This window comes from Lissotriton helveticus, chromosome 5_1 (genome assembly GCF_964261635.1).
Source record: "Lissotriton helveticus chromosome 5_1, aLisHel1.1, whole genome shotgun sequence".
In the NCBI taxonomy this organism is placed as follows: domain Eukaryota; kingdom Metazoa; phylum Chordata; class Amphibia; order Caudata; family Salamandridae; genus Lissotriton; species Lissotriton helveticus.
Window position 1 is genome coordinate 1,096,982,211 of NC_136065.1, and position 24,342 is coordinate 1,097,006,552.

Sequence of the window (24,342 nt, forward strand, 5' to 3'; positions counted from 1 at the left end):
TTCTTCATTCCAGAAGATGGATGAAGGCTCTTGAATAGTGTCTGACATCTCATTGGCTCCAACATCAGGAGAGTCACATGGCTCAGGTATATTTCGTCCCCACTTTGTTCATCCAGATCTATTCTGGTGGATGGACTCCGCCAACCTTTTAATGGGTTTTCCCTTCAGCCATCCACAGGCCCATGCTTCCATGGTTACAGATGCCCTTTAGGTTGGGCACCCATCTGAGTGACATAACGGTGTGGGGCCTTAGGTGCTGTGTTTGAGCTGGAGGCAATCAGTCTTGTTATCTGATCGAGAAATCTAGCCTCAGATTTCTTACCTTTGAATTTCTCAGGCATCAGACTGGATCCAGATGATTTTCCTTCTAGCAATACCCCTGCGTGCTGGTAGGTGGCGCCGGTCAGCTCTACGTGGCGTCGTCCGTGCCGAAAGTGATGTCTGCTTCACATATATAAGCGTCATCTTTGCGCTGATGTGAGTGCTTTTCTTTCCTCTCCCGCCTAGAGCTGATGAGTGAAGGGAGATATCCTTTGTCACTTTTTGACAGGTTTTTAACACTTTTTGTCGAACTATTTTTTGGGTGTGTAGGAAGTAATGTTGTCTAGGAAGGATTCAGGGTTCAAACCGTGTGATGATGGACCAACATTTGGTTTACCTGTGGTGTCTGGAGTGTGACCAGGACTTCAAGTTGGTCTCCGACATTCGGCACAAGGCTCAGAAGGCTTTGAGGGAACTGTTTCTAAAGCTGCTTGAGGCCCAGCTGGCGACACCACGCCCGGCTACTCAGAGGTCTCAGTCGAGAGGAAGGCCCCTGGACCACTCCAGAAGTCCCAAGTCCTCTTCGTCCCTCTCACGATCGTCGAGACTCTCGGGTAAGAGGCACAAGAAGCACAAGAAGTTGAAGCGTGCTTCAACTTCTCCACATCCGTCGACCGACCTGACGGAGGAACATCAGCTTAAAAGGCGTCGGTTTTCGGAACCTGCGCCTGGGTCGGCTCCATGCCTCCCCACTTTTCCGGGAGTCGGAGCGACCCTCGCTCAACTTAAAGAATTTTATGAGGCCATTCACCTCATTTTTGAGAGGCCTGACCCGGGGTCAGTGTGGGCTCTGTCGGGTTCCTCCCTGGTATATTTAGACCTGGTGCTAATTCCCCCTCCACCCCCGACCCGCACCTTCTGGTCGATTATGTAGTTTTGAACGAATCCCTCACCACCGGCCTTCTTCCTCATCTGAGGAGTTACTGTTGTGACTAAAACGATCCCAAGGTATTCAAATTTGTTATGTGCTTCACTTGTCGATGTTGTTGCTTTCACATGTTCCTCTTTGACTACTTGGGTTGCAGAAAAAGTCCAGGAACTGACTCCAGCATACCAGTTGTCGCCTATTATATGTTGTCATCATGTCTGGAGGAGGAGTGATGGCTAACAATTAATGCTATCCCCTGGCAGCTCTGGACAGCTATTGCTAGATAAAATGTTTTCAGGCCAGTCTGAAACCTGAAAGGATAATTCCCATAAGGTGAGGCATTTGTCAGGAGAATATTTGTCAATACAGAACCTCATGGTGGCGCAGTATTGCTAAAATCATAAGGCTTAACTCCAGGCTTTGTGACTGTGCACCTGATTTGCTGTTACCTTAACGGAACATTTAAGAACCCCTCAACTGATGAGGTACTGAGCATTACAAATCTGTAGTGGTCAATGACTGAGCAACAACATGGCTGCATCTTCCTCTGCCTCAACCTTACAAACCGATAGGAGGAAAACCAATCCAATCTCATTGGCCTCAGTGGTTTCTCCAACCTATCCAACCAATTTGCACTCAAATTGGATGAAGACTTTCCCTCAACTAGTATCATTGGACCCATATCACCATCAACACATGGATGCTGTTGCTTATCTGACAAGTGCTCTCCATACCTTTCGCAGCCACCAGATGTGAGGTCAGCAGAGCCTCAGTTGATATCTTAGGTACAGCTAAAGGTAATGGAAAGCATCCTTCTCTTATTGACCTTAGACTCTGTCCTACATTTGATAGAGTTAAGGCTGTTACTCCCAATCTACTAGTTCACAGACACAGATGTCCAGTACTAAATGTATATGATCCAAGCCAGTCCCTATTAGTTCAGAAGTTCAAGATGCTGACTATTGACCAGGTTATAGTAATATAGAGCGACTTGTTATGACCTGCAGACCTTATTGGGAAAATATTTGATGAACCCATCCATTGTGATTATTGAATTGCCATTATGCGGCCAGAACACAACAGTACTAGTGTTTTCTCGTTCAGAGTGCTAGTTTTGGAGGCCTGTTCTCTGCAGCTGCAAAACATCTGTTGCTACACCTATCCAAATAACAGACACTCTACAGGCTGGGGTTCTTCGTGAACGTACCAAAATCCTCTAGAACACCATTAAGAAATATCGAGTTAATAGAAGCCTTTTTGAGCACATATCTGCTAAGATTCCTCCAGCAGTAATATAGTAACATCCATGTACAAAATCATGGACCTGGCTTTGGCACTGCAACCCTTGTGCAGGGAGCCCATTACCATGTGCGTGTCCACTGTTCAGCCTCATCTAGTGGAGCACTAATATCAGTTGATGGACATCTATTCCAAGCCTGCTCTAGTCCACCTCCCACGAATGACATCTCTGGAGGTGGTGGACTAATGCTCCAAACTTATTGTTGGGGTATTCTTTATGGTATTTATATACGCTGAACTCGCTGACAGCAGGCTTGTTGGAAGTTTTCGTGGCTTTCCTCCTAGAAGTTAGAAGAGGCTATTCAAGAGACCAGCAACACTGTTATGCCCTTCTGCCGAACAAAGAGGGATGACTAAATTTCACCTCTTATCTTTTAATCCCTTTACCTCACCGTCTCTTTTCCTTGGCTATGAAGGTGTTGCACAACAAGAGGGTTTCGCAGACTATTTTTTTCTATCTGGATATGTCAAGTGTTATGCTGCTTTTGACCAGTTGTTTGTCACATATAAATAGCTGAAACACACCGTTTTATGGTTTAAATATTTTAATTGGTTATTTCTTTTAATGAAAATGTTAGTCAATTTTGCACAGTAAAACATAACATTCTCCATTAGGTCCAGTTTTACATTAGTGACCACGTTTTCATTGCACTTGTTTACATAGGTTATTTCAATATACAATTCGTCCCATCTCATTAGACTTGCAACAGACAATTGGTTTCCATTTCCTCCCACCCGGCTATAGTGCCACCTACATAAAGCTGTCCCCTGTGTCACCATCATCCCGGGCTGGTATCTGGGATTGATTCTGTTTGCGGATGTTCGCATATGTATCCTCTGAATTCGTTCCACTTCCCCCAAATCTTAAACCATTTCTTGGTGCATCCCCTGTGTGTGAAAACTGCCCTCTCTGCCACCATCGCCTCATCCATATCATTTCTCCATTGTTGGTATGCGGGCACCACATCCGTGCCCCAGTTTCTAGCTATGTTTCTTTTTGCAATCATCATCCCCAGTGTAGCCCAGTTCTGCAACTGTAGATTCAGGTCCGTGGGTTCCCACATTTTATTGGTTATTTGATGATCTACCATCACTCACCCCTGCAGGCCGGTGAAGTGTTCATTGATATGCAGATTACAGTAGCCATAAACCATGAACAATACAGAGAGCAGAGAGATTCCTTCATCAGCACTCTCATCCGCCCCCCACCCCCTTCTCCCATCTGATCCTTGACTGTGACTTATGAAGCCCATATCACCTCTCACTCAAATGATCCATGATGGGGTTTTACCTCTCCAGTGGTGCACGTACATCTGTTTAGTATATTATCTGTCTGTTGGATTGCTTGAGTGTGTAAAATGTGGAGGAGTTTGCTGTATCTGGGGCAGGGAAGCTCTCTGTAATCTATTGAAAGGAAGTCCGTGCACGGACACCTTAAAATTGAGCTTCTTGTTTCTCCAGTGCTGCAGAGCGCTTTACAATGCTTAGACGTTCCCAATGCTCATGGAGTCAAGTCCCATATTCTGGTGCCTGTTCTTTCACCCATAGATTTGTTAAAACTTGTCTTGTGGTGCATAACGCATAATAATGGCCTTGTCCCTTGTAGATTTTTAGAGGGAAAGTCGGTCAATTTGGGAGGCCTGGTAAGGTATAGCTGGGCAACTAAGGTATGGGCGTATTGAATGTGGTGTTGATACCAGTTAGCACGTTGTCCACAATAACGATGTAACTTATGATATTTCCATAAGAGTTGTGTAAATCTGCCCATGATTCCGCATTTCCTCCAACATTCAGCCAGCCTTACCGGGTACCTTTTGGGAACCTGCTGTGACTTATAATACAAGAAGTGCATCTTTTTGAGAAGTGTGTCTCTACCTGAGCTGCTGGTTGTAGAAATTTGTGTTCTGGTGTATATGGTCCCCCCCCCCCCCCCCTCCCCCCCCACCCCATTCTTGATCTAACAAGGGGCATCCTAGCTCAGCCTCTCAACTTTTTAGTGCTGGTGACCCACATATAGATGCTGCTTTTCGTACACATTTGTAAATGTCGAAAAGTAGATGTTTATCGTCCTGTTTTGTGGTTATCCATTTTTAGAAAGGCCTGTTGACAGCTGTCGTAATTAAGGGACGTGTGACCCACTGCCTTATTTGTAGATAATGTAGATGTTGCTTCTCCAGGAAGCTGTAATCTTGTTTGAATTGGGCAAAGGACTGAATAACCTCTGTGTTATGAAGGTCCCCCACTGGTCTACAATTGGCAAGTCCATGTATGTTATCCCTTTCCAAGCAGGTGTAAATTCAGGGTTGCCTATTATGAGAGTCATTGGTGAGGGGACAGTCTTTAGTCCCCTGGATAAAGATGCCATATCCCATGCTTATATAGTGGTTCTTAGTAATGGAAAATAATATGCACCCAATGGTCTGTACTTCTTGGCCAGCAAAGGGAGCTTCCATTCATGAGTGCCAAAATTCACTTGGTCAATATTGCACCATTGTTTCTTCGAAGTCGGACAGTGCCATTTAGTATGTATCAGAGCTGTGCAGCGGTATAATAGTGCATTTGTAGAGGAATTCCCAAACTGCCTTCTAACCCTTAATATGTGTTCCTTTTTGCAAGATGGGGCTTTCACAATCCCATACGAATAGTTCTATAGACTGTTGCGTTTTGTCCAGTGTGTCTGGTGCAGGATATAAAGGCACTGTTAGCATTAAGTAAGAGCTGTAGGCAACAAGGTCATTGACCACCTTGATGCAGCCCAATTAGGTCACCCAGCCCTACAGACCTAGCGACCTACAGAGCTAGCATATGGGGGGTATGCTAGCTCTGTAGGTCGCTTTCATTTAGTGTAGTTTTGGAAGTCTGTCTTCTCTGAAGTGGGACGTATTTGATGCCAAGATAGTGGATGTGATGTTGTATCCACTATAATGGGGATAATCTTTGAAAGGTGTTTTGTATGCCATGTGGGATGTTTATGCTCATTATTTGTTATTTCAGGGTGTTCATTTTAAACCCGTATTTCTGGTCGAATGTGTCTAATTTGCTTAGGAGGCGTGGGGCATACTTCAGGGAATCTGTCAATATGACTAGCACATCGTCGGCATTAATGGTATCTTATGCAGGTATTTTCCTAGCTGTTCTCCCCTTAGCCGGGAGCTTAGTCTTATACTCTCTTCCTGTGGTTTCATGTATAAGGCCGAAATGAGTGCGGAGAACGGGCACCCCTGTCTTGTCCTCCTGCTCAGGCTGAAAGAATGTGATGAAGTTCCATTATCTCTTTCTTTCGCCACTACTAATCCGCCATACTGCTCACACTTCACAAGCATTAATCTCTGTGCATCGTGGTACACCAAGAGTTTAACAAATTACTTAATTGAAAGCAAAAGACCCTGTTATCCTGTCCCCGATAAACAGACTTACTGGTTTTGGGATGGATTCATGCAGTCAGTGGGTGGCGTTCCCTAAAGAGGGAGACCAGGTTGCTTCCAGTATTTCTTCTTGACTCAATACTGAGGTGCCAACAGTGCCCTAGAATATCCTTGGGACCCTTTTCCCTGGCCAGCCTGGCATGTCTTTACACTGTTAACAATGGCTGTATCCAAATATGCTTCACAAGCCTGAACTCCCTTCTAATACAGATATGAATCAGAGGCACCAACTTGATCCAGCCAGGTCGACAGTGCACAAGTAGTTCTTCTTTCGATTGAGCTCATTCAGCCTTTTTGGCACTATGCAGATCCACGACTCACTAAAATTAGTTAGCATCATTTGGATTCTTCCAGAATTACTTTGGGTCACACAGGTCCCTGACATGTGTCCAGTACTTCAATTTAATCATTCCTGGATCACTCAGTGTTACATGTTCATTGTAACAAAATGACAAGCTCTTACCCCTGGCATACATATTCTGCTTTTAGCCTTTGAGGAAAGGTGATGTGCTTATACATCATGCTGGCGAATCTCCTCTACTTTTAGTACCAGACCAAGATTGGGTTTTATGATCCACGAGATAGAGGACTTTACTGTATAGGATAATTTTGGAGTGACAGCAGAGAAGGCTTTGCTGACTACAGGAAAGTGGCATGCTACTAGGATGCTGAAAGTTCTCAGAATTTAACATATCTCTACATCAGCAACTACTGTTTTCTATTGACAGGCTGGAGTTTGGTTAAGAGATACGTTTAAGTGTATAGCATTGATTATATGCCAATTAAGTACGAATTGAAAAGTAACTGCATGTTTTACTTGAACAATCCGCTTATCCTAGAATTTTAAAACTGCATATGAGTGATAATTGAAAGTAACTGGGTTTCTTGTTGCTTTATTTTTAGCGGATTTTGGTGTATCTGCAAAAAACACAAAGACAATACAGCGAAGAGATTCTTTCATAGGTACACCCTACTGGTTAGTATGCAATTGCTACAATTTTGAAAAATGGTGAACATTGAAGTAAAGTGATCTATTGGTCTAACCATTTTCCTGATTAGCTGCCTGACATCAGCTGTGGAGTTCATGAATTGGCTTTATTGTTATACATTGCCTTACGTCTGATTTCGATTTAATTGAAAGTAAACTAAAGACTGACTTGCGGATTCATAAACTCAAAATGGTAGCACTGTATTGGTTTAAAAGAAAATTGAATATTAAAATGTTCCAAATGTCCAATTTATCTGTTGTGAAGCGCTTTAGCAGTTGCTATGGAATTATTAGCTTGAATTAAACAATTGTGGACACTTGCAGACGGTTTGAAATAATTTGTATAGACATCTAAGCTGACAATACTATGCTATTCTGCACATTCATTATTCAAAATGTTTACACATAGGTGACAGGGCTCAGAAACAAGTAAAAATCAATCAACTCATTTTATGTCCTATGCTGGTTATCCTTTTGAGTACAACATAAATAGTAGCAAGTTATGTTGTAAAATAAAAATGGGTCTCATCAGTCCCTTACCGGCATTGCTCCCTGTTCCTGACTTTGCTGCCATTGTTTCTGGGGGCCCACGATGCCGCTCCAACCACCGCAGCGCCAACGCCCACTTCACTGGCCGGGCCATGGGCGGCGCAGGAGTGGGAATACGTTTCCCAGCGGCCGCTACCAGCGCCCACTACTGTCGACACAGGAAAGCGCCAGGAGGCACTTAAAAACACCAAACACCCCCCGCAGCGCGGGTCTCATCAGTCTCTTACCGGCATAGCTCCCTTTTCCTGACTTTGCTGCCATTGTTTCTGGGGGCCCACGACGCCGCTCCAACCACCGCAGCGCCAACGCCTGCTTTGCGGGCCGGGCCACGGGCAGCGCAGGAGTGGCACTATGTTTCCCAGCGGCCCCTACCGGCGCCCACCGCCGTCGACACAGGAAAGCCCCAGTAGGCGCTTAAAAACACCAAACACCTGCCGCAGCGCGGGCGGGTCTGTCCACGCCCGTCCTAGCCAGGAGGAGGCAGGGCTGGGCCACCCCCTTTCCATCAAGCTAATCTGAACTCCCAAGGACTTGGTTAGTGACTGGGACGTTTATAAAAATTTTGTTTTCTGTTATTTATCTTGAAAGTTGGAAACTTGGGACTTAAAGTTAATAATGAGCAAGTATAACCATAAGGGTTCTGGCGGCTCTGGGGTTGTTGGAACACTTGATGGCTTTCTCGTTAGAGCAGAATCCGTTCTAATCCATGAGATTGAGCTCACCCAAAGGAGGCTGTCTCTAGGACCACGTAGAGTTTCTATTGGAGTTCCCTCAACATGTCCTCCGTTAAATTTGGATACACCTGCTGAATCAATGACACATTTAGTTTCTGGGCCTTCTATAACATCAATAGTTGTTCCTTCCACCCCAGTCAGTTATTTAACTGATATTACTTTGTCTCCAGAGAAAGTACTTACTTGTCAACAGCAACAAATCCTGACAAACAAGGGGGAGTCAGAGGCCATAGTTTCATCTAAGAAAAGGAAGGCGGGGGCGTGCCGCTTACTATGCATCAGGCTAGTAAAGTGGCAAAAACCAGAGGGGCTGTACGTGGAAAGAAAGGTTGTGCTCATGAGGTTAATACTCCAACGGTCTCCAACCCAATAGCTAGTAATTCTCAGGCCAGTTCTAACCCGTTGCCTAGTGATTTGGAGGATAGGCTATTTAACAAACTTGAAGATAAGTTACTGGCTGTGTTGTAACCCTTAGCATCAAAACTTGAAGATATCGCTCAAAGATTGAGTAATATTGAGTGCGAATTATCACTGTTAAAATGTAATCTATCTGATGGCATGTGCAGTGGTTCTATCAATCCTGTTGGAGCGTCAGTTCCCGCATCAATCCCGCCAAACCCGCCCCCTAATGACACTCGTGTGGTTGCTAAAACCATCACACAAGCCCGCCCACCAAGCATGGGTAACACCCAAGTTGCTGATGAAACTGCCCCACGTGGGAAGGAACCATCTGGGATAACTAGTAGAAGGTTGCCACAGGGTGCCTTGGGTGGTTACACCTGCAATGACAATCTCAACTTGCCCCCAGAGGCTACGCCCTATACCATTGTACTTACGAATGTACCCCCTGCAACCCGGCCTAGAGGAAAATTGAGTCTCACTAGGAAATAAGGCCCTTCACCTAGTAAATGCTAAAACGGGGCTGGGTGGCCATCTATTTAGGGGTTTCAAAATGGTACGCAGATTTCCCTGGATAGGTAAATCAAGGAAACTAAGTTGTTATGATTGTGTGGTGGTGAATTTTGGGACCCCCCATATAGTAAAAACTATTCTAGACAGAGCAGGATCAAGGCATTTGAGTAGGGAAGGTATCAATATCTTACCCTTAGGGTTCTTCTACCAAAATCTCCGAATTTGATAAGGGGTGGGGATGTCAGCAATATACTGACACATCCTCAGGGAATGTATGAGTATTCTGTACCAACCCATAATAGATTTGAATCCTTCATGAATTTAGAGGATATAGATTGACTTGATCCGGCAACCAGAGATAACACCATATCTGCATTGGGTTTACACTGTGGGGACCTTCAAGCATCGCATTTTTGTAGAAGTGGTGAGGAAGTTTTAAGTGTATCCCAGTGGCGGTTATCATCTACAAACCTGAGTCTATCTGTAATTGATAGAGTATGGGATAATGGTAAGGCTTGCTCGCCCAACTCTATTGATAAAGCTCCAGCACCTCGCATGTTAAATCCTTGTCAAGGAGCCCAAAATCAAAGTGGAGTTTTTACTGAGCCCAGTACTGTCCTAAAAATAGCGTTGTGGAATATTGCGGGGCTTGGTAGTAAAGTGGCTTCCATCGAATGGATCTCTTTTATTGAGAAACAAGATATATGCTTTCAAGAGACATGGGCAGTAGACCGGGTTTTCTGCCAGGGATATATAAATTTTTCCAAACCGGCTGTACAGGGCGAACGTGGCAGACCTAAGAGGGGTTTGACACTGTGGATTAGGCAGACCCAGGAATTTAAGATAGTGGAGATTGCCATTGATTCACAGGATATTCTTATTGTCAAGCTAACACAGGGTAGTTCCCTGGATGTCTTGCTCATTAATGTTTACCCTAGGGGTCTTCAAGGCGGGAAGGCCTCGAATATTGTAGCCCAACTTGATGTTTTTTTAATGAATCACAGAGGTCACAGCAACATTTTAATAGCCCGGGACTTCAATTGCACTTACGGACCTCTTGATTGCGAGGATATGAATTTTAGCTTAGAGGAGGATGATTAGTGGTTGATTCCACCCCTGGAACTTCCTCCCATAAAAAAATGGACCAGTGCAGTACTCCAATTGAAAGTACTTTGTTTGGAGCATGGGTTGAGGGCGGCAAATGGTCGCACAGATTCTGACAAATTAGGGATGCCAACATATAACAGTGGGCATCGCTCTAGTCGTATTCACTATTTTATCATTTGGTCAAAATTGTTAGATATGGGGGTAGAAGCCCGGATAGAAAGTAACCATAATCCACTTTTAGTTACTCTGCGGGCTTTGGAGTTAAAGCATGTTGATGCGTTGCCACCACGTGTTGATTTCGTAGAAGGTCATTTGTCTAATGATACAAGACGCTTTAATTGGGCCAAGGTTTCACTCAACCCTGAGAAATTGCTAGATATGAGCAATCTAGTAGTTAACACTTAAGCTGTTCTCCAGAAAGATGCTGTACTTGGGGTCCATTTGGATAGAGTTGCCCAGGCACATGAGCATTTTTTTTAACCAACTTAAAAGATTTTTTTACAATGAAAAACAAAAAAGGCCCCGTATCATCTAGGCTGCAATTTGGTATAACTCGAATTGTCGCACGGCCTACAGGACTCTGGCAGTGGCAATTAGGAGCAAAGAACTGGTCACCATTAAAGAGAAGAGGCAGGCTTATAAGGCAGCACAATTACAGGCTAAAAGGGACTGGGATGAAGCTCATTGGGCAGATTTGCTTAGTGCATGTTCTGGGAGAGACATGACGAGATTTCGGCACCTGGTGAAGTGGGGGAGTGGGGACCAGAGAAATGTGCCAACGAATCATGTGGAACCGGATCAGTGGGTCCGCCACTTTAAATGTCAGTTTGCAAAGACTCGGATCCACAAGTTACCTTTGTAATGCCGTCCTCTCCCCCTGCTCTTAATATTTCCAAGAAAGAGGTAGAAAACGCTCTCCTTTAGGTCCCCAAGGGCAGGGCGCATTCCTGCAGATCTTTTTCCTCAAGATATGGACTCCTGGGTATCGTATATACAATTGCTAATCAATGCTATCGACAAGGGTGCAGCGATTCCTAGTTCCTGGGCAGGTGCAGTTATCCTTTCTATTTTTAAAAATGTGGACTGCTCCCTACCAGGAAACTACAGGCCTATAAGCGTGATCGATTGCATCCAAAAGGTATCAGCCAGGGTGGTTCTAGGCAGAATGCAGGCTTGGCTGGAGGATTGCCATATCCTTTCCGATTTACAAGCAGGGTTTCGGCAGGGTATTAGTACAGTGGACCAGGTTTTAAGGTTTGTCCTCATTTACTGGCGCACTGCTACCCTGGGTAAAGGTTCAATTTATGCCGCTTTTGTGGACCTTAGGTCTGCTTTTGACCTAGTCCCTCGTCCGAAACTGTGGCTTAGCCTCTTAAAATTGGGTATGCCATTGAATATCTTGGCTTTTGTCATTAAACTTTATACGGATAATTATGCCCAAGTTGGATGGGATTTGGCAGGTAGTACCACAGAAAAGTTCCCCGTGGAGAAGGGTGTAAGGCAGGGATGTGTATTGGCTCCCACCTTATTTTCAATATATGTAAATGGGGTTTTGGAATATTTTGAAAATTACCCCACGGATGCCCCGAGTTTAGCCGGGACAAAGGTCCCTCTTTTAATGTTCGCCGATGACACCCTCATTCTCTCTAAAACAAGACAGGGCCTACAATGTGCCCTTTCAAGATTTGAGGAGTTCTGTGCGGACCATGACCTCGTTATCAATGTAGACAAAACGAAGTTTATGGTCCTCCAGAACTCTAATAAACCCATCGGTGAAGTTAGAATGCAGGAAGATACTCTAGAGCAAGCTGAGACTTTTTCATACTTAGGGGTATACATAGATAAAAAACTTAGTTGGAAGCCGCAAATAGACAGCCTAATGGTGAGACATGCTCAACTCTCTGTTGCGCTGCTTAAGGAGCATAGATGCGCTTATACTAAACCTGTAGCTCCTATTCTGCAAATCTATAATTCTAGAATTGGTTCTTCAATCCTCTATGGTGTAAAATTGTGAGGGCATGTGAATTTGGAATCATTAGAGGTGGGTCAAAATACATTTATAAGATCATTGATTGGCCTCCCGCAATCGACCCCACTGGTCCCTTTATATTTAGATCTGGGTTGTCACTCCATGAAGGATGTTGCACACTATAGGTTAGTAGTATATTGGAGGAGACTCTGGGTGACTCCAGAGCTGGCCATCTATGCCCTGGCTTTGCTAGAAGTCAGGGAGTTAGATGTCAATAAGAACATTGCATGGTTTAGTTGTGTTAAAAATGTTCTTTGTGAGCTGGGGCTGAGTTGTTTGTGGACCTCCCCAGCCGCAAGCGCATTCCCAAGTAAAGCAGAGTAAAGGCAGCCTATTGGCACATGATAAATCTCAGTCTGTTTACTGTTTCTTCCAGTCTTACCCTGTCTAGCACTTTTCTTGAGATTAAACATGAACCAAAATTTGAGCTGTATTGGGACTTAATCACTCAACATGTGATAGAAAATTATTCCATCAGTTCAGAGTGGGAGACTTACCCACCAAAGCCTTTACCTCGAAGTGGTCCAACTCTGATGTAAGTAGTAGTAACTGCCCCTTCTGTTCAGATAAGGTAGAATCAATGCCTCACATCTTTTTTTCATGCCCGGAATATAGTAACCCAAGGCAACGCTGGTTGAACCCTATTTTTTTAGCCCTGGGTATCAGGGCATATAGTGAGGTATTTAGAATACTCAAAACTTCAGTAGACGGACCCATCATGATAGCTACAGCGAAGTTCCTGAGTCGGGTGTGGGTGATTCGGTGGACCGAAGGGAGGTATAGGTAAAGTTACTCCCTTGTCTATTAATTGACATTTCATTATTATTGTATGATGTATTTTATTGTGCGATTAGATGCTCTTTTTAAAAGATAATTTTTTATCATGTATGTTCCTGGCCACTAACTTGGGATTGTTTTAGAGTTTAAAAAAAATAATATTTATTGTCTTAATGATGATTATTATATGTCCTCGTACAAAACAAGTATGGTTATATAGTGACATTTTGGTATGTCCAACTTGGCTTTGATGTTTGTTTGTGATAACTTTTGTGATTTTTTTAATCGAAATAAAGTTTATAAACTGAAAATGTATCTAAAGAGCCAAGCTCCTGTGTGTATCTGTGTAATTTTTCAAAGTTTCAGTTGCTGGGAAAATGAATTGTCAGCGCCAACCGTATACACCTTGTTTCAACCCATTACCATAAATGGCCGGGGCTATCATCAGGAAATTAAGACTTGGAGCAACACCCACTAAAAAATGATGAAGCAATGATAAATGCCACAAGTGTTAAATAGTAGAAATACCAAAGTGCATTGCATTAAAAAAATTGCCTCTGCCACCGCTTTGATCACATTCACAAGCCAAAATGTATGAAGTCCTTAATTTGCTACTTTTGATTCAGACGGATAAGTACATACTGCTTTTGGTAACTTCAGATACACAAAAGGTTATGGAAGGGTTGCTTGCAAATAGTTTACCCACTGACAGTCACTCTGATTAGCATTCCAACCCATAGTTTTTCATCCATTGTGCCACTGTAGACAGATGCTCACCTCATGCAAATCAGTACTGACCCTGCTTGACATGGGACCACTCCACCCCAAACTGCAATGTAAGGCCCCCTCCAGAAGGGAACATAAGCAACCCCAGATTTGATTCAGCCTAAGTACTCATGACTAAGTTCTAGCTTGAATCCTGAGGCACACCGAGCAAGGCATACACTTCACCAGTTAGAGTGTTACGTAAAGCACACAAAAGGTGATGGGAGGAATGTTTGGAAATAGTCTAAAACACAGGCAATCACACTAGGTAGCATTCCACCCCAAGTACGTGTAATGGAGGAAGGGTAAGCTTTGAACTAAACTCAGAAAATATGTGAGAATTATGAGACTGTGACTAGAAAACACAACCCACACTGTACTTGAAAATAGCAAGGAGATTTCTGAATCTACAGAGCACTGATACATTTGCCATGATTCTATCCATGTTTTATTAATAAAACTAATATGACCCCAGGGATATTCACTCAGCCCCACGCTCTTTAACATCTACATGCCCCCCCTCGCCACCATCGTCAAACAGCATGCGCTCAGCATCTTATCCTACGCCGACGACACCCAGCTCATCCTTTCGCTCACGAAGAACCCCGAAGACACAAGACTCTGTTTCCAGGAAGGTATGAAGAACATGGCAGCCTGGATGAAGGACAGCTGCCTGAAGCTAAACGAGAAGATCGAGGCCCTCATCTCCCTGCACCTCCACCTGGGACAACACCTGGTGGCCCTCCGCCCATGGGAGCCCACCCACCCTTACAGACCACGCTCAGAACCTCGGCATCGTCCTTGATACTCCCTTTCCAGATCATCGCCTCCGCCAGTTTCAACTGCCTTTGCATCCTCCGTAAGACTACCAAGTGGATCCTCCCAACTGCAGAACGACCGTCGCCCACGCACTCATCACTACCAGACTGGACTATGGCAACTCCCTCTATGCCAAAATCAACAGAAATCTTCTGCGCAGACTCCAGACCATCCAGGAAGTCAGACTCTTCCTTGAGACACCGCGCCATGAGCACATGACCCACACCTACGAGGCCTCCTCTGGCTCCCTGTCGAGAAGAGGGTCACCTTCAAACTCCTCACCCACGCTACAAATCCCTCCACAACATCAGACCCAAATATCTCTTCGAGAAAGTATCTTACTACGCACCCCAGAGGAATCTCCGCATCGCCAACCTCGCCCTGGGAGCGGTCCCCGCAGAAACAGAACCGGCGGGAGAGCTTTCTCCTTCATCGCAGCCAAAACCTGGAACGAGCTCCCTGTGAACATCAGATGCTCCCCGACCCTGCACACGTTAAGGAAGGACCTCAAGACCTGGCTCTTTGACTGATCCGGAGCACCCTCCCTTCCCCAGCGCCTTGAGACCCTGGCGGGTGAGTAGCGTGCTATATAATCCCCTGATTGATTGATTCATTGATTGACCCTGTGTAGGACACACATTACATCACCCGTACATACATTGTTTCTGAAAAGTGGTGTGGTGCATGAGTATCTCAGGAAAATCAAGTGTTCGAATTTATGAGCTCTGTTTAAATATTGATATTTAATATTTTTAAAGCACTCATTTTCTGCTCCTGTATTAGTAGAACTACATAGGTGCATCTTTACCTCTCTTGGTAATTTAGTTGTGCCTTTTGGATAACAGTCTCTTTCTCTTTTTTCAGGATGGCTCCTGAAGTTGTTATGTGCGAGACCTCCAAAGACAGGCCTTATGACTATAAGGCGGATGTGTGGTCCTTGGGTGTCACTTTAATTGAGATGGCCCAGATAGAACCACCTCACCACGAGCTGAATCCTATGCGAGTACTTTTAAAAATAGCAAAATCTGAGCCTCCAACACTGGCGCAGCCGTCAAGATGGTAAACATATTTGATGGTTCTTCTGAGGGCACGTCTGCTTTCAGAAATGTATCGATTGATATGAGCGCAAATGTTAACTTTTTTAACCTTGAGATCTTTCTTCCATTCAAGTAAAAGCACTGTCTGCCTTTTATAGCAAATATCTGGTTCTGTTTACACCAGCGAGTGTTTCCATTTGCCTTGTTACATTACAGCTATGTTCTGTTTGTTCTTGTGTTATGAATTTATTCTGGTACCTTATTCACATACAGCCAAACAGAGCAAAATGTCTCTTATTTAATGTCCATGATTAGTATTGCAGTGTGTAGTTCAGCGTTCAAAACAGTATGCTTGTCGGAAGATTATCTTAAATGGAACCATTTTCAAGATTGCCTCAGACTTATTTTTTTTAGCTATAAGATATAACACATTCAGACATTTTCCTGCTATTGTATGCCATTCTGGATGTTGCAAGAGCACTTTCACATCTGCAGAGGACCTGGTTATTAACCCTCAAATCATGAGAAATGTCATCACTCTAAGAGAAATCTTGTCAATTAGAAGGATCCCTCAGTGTCAAATGTGACTCCTCTTCACCGTCAAAAGAGGCTGATTTAGTAGTTTACATATAAGATTGGCAACAGATACACCCAACACATTCACAGTGTCCGAAATAACCCAGATATAGTGGCCTTCGCTCTGCTAAGTTATATCTGAGAATCATGATTCCCGGCTGCTTTAGTGGCATGAGCCACACTTCCTGAGGGTTGTGTATCCAGAGAACCAATTCCTTTTGTGCTCATATCCCTAGAGCTGTGCCGCCAGATGGTTGTCCTCTGCTGCCAAAAAAAGGATTGCTAGAAAACCCTTCAACTAAGACAGAATGGCCATATTGCCATATGATCAAAAGGTCAAGTTGCCTGAAGGAGCATGCAAATATGAAGACCCATGAAGTTAGAGAACCCTTGGAGCTGGTCCTTTCCTGGGGTAATATTAACACTCATCACATCAAGTCATAAAAGGTTCCCAAGGTTATAAAAGACCACTTCACAAGGTCGTAGCGGTCTATAGAGTTGCATCAGACTGGTTCTTTCACAAACATCCTAAGATGTAAAATAGAGTGGGTCATAAATCGGCAGCACAGCCAATCATAAGTAGGTCCTTAGGCAGGAAAGCATATGCTGAGGATCTGCTTGTCGTCTGGAGAATGTCACTCAAGTAGTTATTAAGGAAACCATGATATTAAAGCAACCCATGACATGAGGAGACCAATGATAAGAATGTGTATTCCTATAGAACGAAACACCTATTTCATCAAAGGTCTAATTCTTCTCACTTCTTCAGTAATGTGGGTTGTTTCCTTCTTTATTAACCAATATGTTCCTTGGTGTATAGGCAGGACCACAGTCTAAAAACCTGCATGATCGCATGCATAAGCACTACATAAATGCATATTGTAGCAAATGTATGACTGCTGCATAACCAGTTAAGGAATATAGTGCATTACAATGGCTTTAGATGACAGATTGAAAGGCAGATTCCATGTCAGACTACTGACAAACTGCATCAGAACATAACAAATTGAAACACTGTATGCATGGTAAAAGGGCCTGATTTATAGATTGGCGGAGGGAGTAAACACAGTTAGGGTGGCCGAGAACTTTATGTCCAACACCCTGCCTTTACTCTGCCTGCCAAGTTCACCGCCGGCTCAGAAGTGATCTCAGTGGTTTTGTATGATTTCCGCCATGGCAGTTCATAGAAAGCCATTTAAATGTTTATTGTGTGTCTGTCATTCGTGACGGATGCATACACCAACCTTTTAAAAGTTTTTACTTTTCCAAAACAAACTCCCAAAGTAGGAGTTTGCTTTTGGAAAAGTAAAACGAATGCCCCCCCCCCAACACCATGGGAGTTTTCTCCCCCAGAGTGTGGGAGTCTTTTTTTTTAACATTCTCACACTGCCAGGAAATTCCTTGGAAACACACATCCTAAATAGAGCAGATGGTTGAATGGCTTACCTCAAATTGCTCTTACTTCTCTTGGGCTGTCTGAGGAACGTTTACATTGATGAAATACGTTTTTCTCCTCCAGCGTTAACCTGGTGCTCTGCGTCACTCAAAGCTGAGTGGCGGAGGCCAACACTTTGGTTGAAGGGTACTCCTTCGCCATTGAGACGGTGATCCCTGTCCTCCAAAATATCTTCTGTTGTAAGTTGCCAACTAAGTAGTATGTTACCCATCTGCAAATCTTTTCATCTACTTCTGCACTTTCTCAGGTGTTAAAAGTGCTTTACAAATATCACTACAATATGACCGCTCTTTCATGGCCTGGTGTATATTGACTGGTATGCACCTGTCAGAATGGTATGGATGCTTTGCAAGAGGACAAGTTTCTTCAGTATATTTGAGCAGGGGATGGATTGAATAGAGGTGTTTGGTAGGAGGCCAGACTTTTATTTTCTTTGAGAAGCAATGTCACATAATGCTTGCCTCTCTCTTTTCTACTTTCCTTCTTCATAGATGTTGAAAGCTGGAGTAGATGTTTTAGAGAGTTGAGGGGGATTACATACACATAAATGTATTGATAGGTTAAAAGTGAGTAATGCAGATGTTTTTCGAATCGTGGTTCTAAGGGACATCATAGGTAACTCGAGCTTTACTCTTTTCTATTCATGTCGCTCAGAAGAAAATCACTGTTTTTCACTGTTACCCATCAACAGTTCTTCATAGCTACATCTTCTTTCAAGCATTAACCCCTTAATTGCTGCCGTCGGCCAACGGTCGTCACGGCCACTACCTCCCCAGTGCTGCGCACGACCGTTGGACGTCCATTCAGCACTAGTTCCAATGGACAGCGCAGCACTGGGGAGGTTTATTTACAAGCTCTAAAGGGGTTAATATCAGACTAAACACGAAATAGCAGAAACTAGTACACTGTGTCTTGTTGCCCAGCCCTCCATATCATCAACTTTACATCATGTCACAATAGGGATTTTCTTGTAACAAGACTCATTCCAATACTTTCTTTCTACTTGGATGCATCTACCATTACATTTCTGTTACATTTGCATACAGGCAAATGGTTGAGTCTCCACCATTGCCTAAATAAAACTTGCATCTTAAATAAGAGGTTGGATGTGTCGGTCGGTCAACAACTGCACTCATCTCTCTGGTTTCCAGTCGTAGCAACAAGTTCTCTGCATGGCTAGAATATGTCAATCAGAATTTCAAATTAATTCTGAACTGGTTGAGAACCATGCAGAACCATGTAGTGGCGGAAACGTGAAAAGTTCTCACGTCAAATTGAATACTTGTTTGCAGCGATTCTCTGTTGTCCATTGTGAAGTAAATGAAATAAGGTTTTGGCCATTGCACCAGTGGTTATACTTTTCAACTTGTTTTAACAAAATTATTAGCGGACAAAACATTCTACTAATAACTTGATTCCATCGAGTGCTTCTAAAACAACGTCCTGTGATGTCAGCAAGTGTGAGGCTAGCTCTCTTCGCAAGCTATTCAATACACAGCAGAATTGTTTTTCTGTTATGTGACTACTATTCAGTTTTTTTCTCAGTTGATACTGAGTGACAGTGCAAATAATGATGACTGTTCTAACAGTAATACCATGCTCCTCATATGAGTGCCGTGTGTTGCTAATGCACAGTTTAACATAAATGGCTCTCAATAATAACTTTCTGCAGTAGCCCAAAAGAACATCATATAGATAACGTATTTCCTATTTTCCAGTCAGGTAGTCTTGTTTTTTTATAGATATGTCTGCGAGTAGCTTTTCATGCTATGACGTGAAGTTTTATCGAATCCATAATCCATATTTTTGCATCCATTGTACAAATGTCAGTGATTATTTCCAAACCCCTTGACCACGGAGAGGTCACATGAATGTGGGTAATGCTGTCTATATCTTTTACTCAAATGCCAAAGTGGGTTTCTGTGCTGTATTTTGATATTCACTGGTTCTATTCATTCTTAAGGTCCTTTGCTGGCATATAAGCCTTTTCGGTCTTAATCAGGAGTTAATATGCCATCATATTCAGCTACGGTTTTTCAGGCATACAATATCGAAGCAGGTCTGATGAACCTATATTTGAGCCCTTTGAGTGGGGATCCATAGTTTTCCTCTTTCAGTTGTCTGAATTGTACTTTCAAGTCTCTTTACTTAACTTGCTCCGACCTCTAACCTAGCATGTTCAAATCATGTTAGAAGGAACCCTTCCTGAGACTTGTATTTTTTTATTTTTTTGAATTTTTTTTTTTTAAAGGTTTTTATTGAAGAAGACAAGAGAATTCTACATAGGTCGGGTGTCATACATAGAATACAATATAGCGATAGGTGAGCGAATAGACCAATGCAGAGAAATTAATTCACAGGAGTATGCAACGTTAGCAAAGATAAGTACATTAAAGAAGAGAAATTACGATCAACAATCCAGCAAAGCAACAGCCTGCAAGGTTCGCCCACCCATAATTTAGGATAGTGAAGACCAAATTAGACACCCGGATAAGTAAGAAAATCGATACAGGATAAACGACCCATCTCTTGTGAGAGGAGAAAGGAAAGAAAAGAAAAAGGCCATAGAACTAAACAAAGGCAAAATAACAAACCCCTCCCCATTCCCCCCACCCTGCACCCCTGCAATGGCTACGGCCCATCCCCACTAGCAGTGTGCCTGTCGCCCCGGAACTAGACCTAAAAGTAGGAAAAAGAGTGGAGGAGGAAATATCAAACAGGCCCCCAGTCTCCCTTACCCCCCGCCAGCAGCAAACCACCCCTACATATATCCAGAATAATAGAATGCAACGATTAAAATCTAATGGGGGGAGCTTGTAAGAACCACCCAACTCCCGCGCCATTATAAGGTACAAGTCCCGTATCAAATGAAGTCATTTTTCAAACCCATCCAGTCAAAGTCAACCCTGGCCACTACGATTTTTCATGCGAGCCCTGTCCGCTCGAACCACCATCTCAATAGGAAAATCAAAATATAGAAAAAGTTCAAAGTCAGTACAGAAGTATTGAAACCAGGATAGCGGTACACAAAATCCAAAAGTGAAACAGAGTTCACTGCCCACCAGAAATAGGTCGCCAGAGCGCATTTGAACCATCTGGGAGAAAAAGGGCGAGGTATCAATCCGAAAGTCACTGGAGAACTCACTCTGAAATATAAGATTGTCAATATCCATCTTGGGCGGTATCGGCATAGGGCAGGATGCACTTTTGATAGTCCCGGGCTCGCTTGCTGCCGTTCGGGAGTCGACAAAAAATACAAAGTCTGACTTCAGCGCGGGGCCCTTTGTCTCAGTCGGAGCTTGCTCCGCGGGTAAAACAGCTTGTTCCAGAACCATCAAAGGGTCGTAGTCCGGTCTCCGGCAGATAATATCGGCTGTTACGACCATCCTCTGGATGATGGCGGTGACCTGTGAGTGGAGCTCCCCAATGGCGGCCATTACGGTGTGCAGCGACGGCATACATTCCACCCGTTCCATCGCCACTCACGAAGCGGCAGAGCAAGTATATGAACCCCGGAGGTCGACTACTCCGGGGTACCAGGCACAGACAGTTCCAATGACAACTGTGGGCACTCGCAAAATCGCGATCTCAACGCCGTCGCCCCCAGCAAGGATCCAAGCCCGTCGACCCCGGGAACCCAACGGGGCCTCTGGGCAGCGGACCCCCGACCACAGCAACCGATGCGTCACGCCACCATAGCTGCGAAATCAAGCTGCCACAGTACCACCATCCAAAACGGTCAGGAAACACTCCACTTCGGGAGACCGGACGCTACCCACGTCCCGCGGCCGATGTTATTCAACTCCAACCCGGCTGGGTTAGAAATCGAGGCCCCGGCTTCCACGCTGGGTTAGGCCGAGAATGGAACACGGCGTATCTTCGTTGTTCGGGAAGATGGAAATCTCGGGATTGCACCTTTAGACTCAGTAACACCTCCGCTACACGGGAGTCCGGTGCGAATTCAGGATAGTCGTCAGGATTTGTGAGCAACTGGCGGAGGTCGGCGGAGCCGGGAGCTTATGCGGCCATCTTGGTTGCAAGCGTAGCTCCTCCTCCCTTCCTGAGACTTTTGATTTGTCGTGTGTTGGTTGTATGCTTAAAGAAAATGCCAATTATACTCTACGGGTGAATATCCACCCCACTAAAACCTAAACATTTAGAGTTTGTGCTTTTTTGGGGCAGTTTTTTCTTCACATCCAGAAAGATGTGATTTAATTCAGTAGTTCTGTTAATTGTATCTGTTAGAAGGTGGTTCTGACACTAGGGGCCGCCCGGATTTTTCGCTTTTTGAGCACCTAATTGTTGAGCTTTTACTGTGGGGGAGCCTCATAATCTGGGACTCACCCACAGTGAACTCATAATGAAGGAGACTGCATGGAGATTTTACTAGTGTCCCCCTGGCTTGACTAGGCCGCTGCGCAGCAGCTGGAGTATGGGGCACCAGCCTGGTTACATGCAGACACGTGTACATGCGTGTGCACACGTGTAGGGCTGCCCTGGGGAGATTCCTATCGTGCGCAGTCCAGAAGCAGGTACAAACTGAATGGTGTGGCAGAACCTATGCAGAACTGGGTGATGACATGGAACAGGCTTTATACACTGGAAAGAAACATGCCAGGGAAAGTCAGTGTGTTTTACTGTGTTTTCACTTCATTATTCCCCTATGAGGATGTGGGGTCCATGGTTAGAATGACTTCCACAAGGCCTACAGATTCCAGACACGCACTAAAATCCCTTGTAGTGGAGGTGAAAAGCAGTATTCTGCAGAGTCCAAAGTCATATTTGTACTACTTTTGCGTCCTCCAGAAATGTCATATGCCTCTGAGTCCCTGGCTGGGGTCTGGAAAAGATAGGTGGAGCTACAAGCCAATCCATCAACTGCTGTTGGGTACCAGGCACCAAGCTTGAACCATGGTGAAGGCAGTAAGGGGCGAAGGAGTTGGGTGTCAGAGGCCATGTGGCCAGAGACACTGGATAATGCCATTTTGAACAAACCCAGAGGCTGGACAAGAAGGAGGGAGCAGGGACAGGGAAGTGATGTGTCGCTGTTTGATAGGACACACAGACTTCCTGCAGCCCCTACTCAACTTTTAAAAAGTACTTGCACAGGACGAGAAGCTCTCTCTGGGGTGTGGTCTGCTGAGGCGGAAGGTGCTGGAGCCTAGCAATGGACAGTTGGAAGGAGAAACCCCCTTATTGTCACCCAGGTCCGTAACAGCACCAGAAAAAGCACGCAGGACCGGTACGCAGAAGCAGGGGCCTCTGCGCAGGGAGAAGAGAGGCACAGGGAGCCAGTGAAGACCGCTCCCTGCAGAATGCATCCTCTTGGAGACCCGGAGGGCGAAGGCGAGTGCTCCCAGTGGCTGGGGGGCGCCACCAGGAGCGAGAAGACGCGAAAACGGGGCATATCGGACCTGGGTTCCCCCAGGAGCCCCTGAGGAAGACCTTCAGCGGTGCGAGGGGCCCGGGTGAGACTGGGCCCCAGAAAAGAGGAGGAGTGGCCGGGGGTGGGCTCCCCAAGCCGTCTGCGCCCACCTGGGGGTCCGGGCCCCCCAACAGGCCCAAGAAGCGACCGGAGGCCACATCGTGGCTCTCCCCAGAGCAGTGGGAGAGCTGCTCATCTAATATGCGGCGATTCCCATAATGCCTTGCCGGAACAGGACTGGCCTGCATGGTAAAACCATCATTTCCTTTACTTGTGGTGGCCCCAGGAGGATGGGGTCACCACCGCATGAAGGTGCACAAGCTGGGGGAGCTGCAGGAGAAGCACAGTCTCCCCCATGCACGAAGAGAAGAGTCTCACCCTAAGTGTCTTGGGGATTGGAAAGAATAACCCCTCAAGGGCTCAGCCAGCAGTTATCACCTTCTGGGCTGGAACTTTTGTTCTTCAGCTGAGGGTGAATTGAAAAGTGCTTCATGGAGTGAAGGGCTGATGTGGTGGATGTCTGGAGAAGGACATCCCCTGGAGGCGAAGAGGTGTAATTGCACCACAAATGCTTTTACTAATGTTATTCTTTATAGAGGGACTGGAGTTTGTGTTTAATGTGAAGTACATGATTAAGGTGTAGTCATAAGCAAAGTGGATTTAAGTGACTAGCCATTCCTGCTAGGGTGTCTGACTGTATTTACTTAAACCTGTGATTTTATGTATGATGCCTTTAGGGGCTGTAATTGCAATGCATTCTAATGATATCCAAATGCTATGAGTACTGTCACTCTAAAGTGATGCTTACACATGTATTCTTGCTGCTGCGCTTAGGTGAAGAACCCAGACTGTTAGCCCTTAAGATATAGAGGTGCATACCTTATGGTCACTAGGAAATGCTCGGTCAGGGTTGTGTCACCAAGGCATGGTTACCTATTTTAAATGCTGTTGGAAGTACTGGGGTGGGTCGCCACTGGGATGGTGCCAGTGCGCAGATTCCTTGCTCCAGGTTATGATCCACTAACTGCATTGGAGGCAAGATGATGTGCATACATGGGAGTGGTGTTACTAGACCCCAACCCCTTGCGGGAGGGGTGGAGATGATATGCAATGTCACGAAGTAATTCCAACAGCTTATGTATATTTGTAAATTGGTGCATAGGATTGAGTAGTGTGTGTGTTTAATAAATGTACTTTTACTTTTATAAAGCAAAGTACAGACTGGATAATCAATTATTGAGTGTTATTTTTGCGC

General features: G+C 44.7%; 1 protein-coding gene across 2 annotated transcripts in view; it reads left to right on the forward strand.

Annotated features, from left to right (window-relative positions):
* The window catches only part of SLK (STE20 like kinase), a 357,857-nt gene that overhangs the window by 133,648 nt on the left and 199,867 nt on the right, over window positions 1-24,342 (forward strand). For both annotated transcript variants that reach the window (XM_078643720.1, XM_078643721.1), the window contains exons 5-6: window positions 6,817-6,889; window positions 15,458-15,652. In XM_078643720.1, coding sequence (XP_078499846.1) covers window positions 6,817-6,889; window positions 15,458-15,652 — 268 coding nt within the window. The remainder of the gene's footprint in view (window positions 1-6,816; window positions 6,890-15,457; window positions 15,653-24,342) is intronic.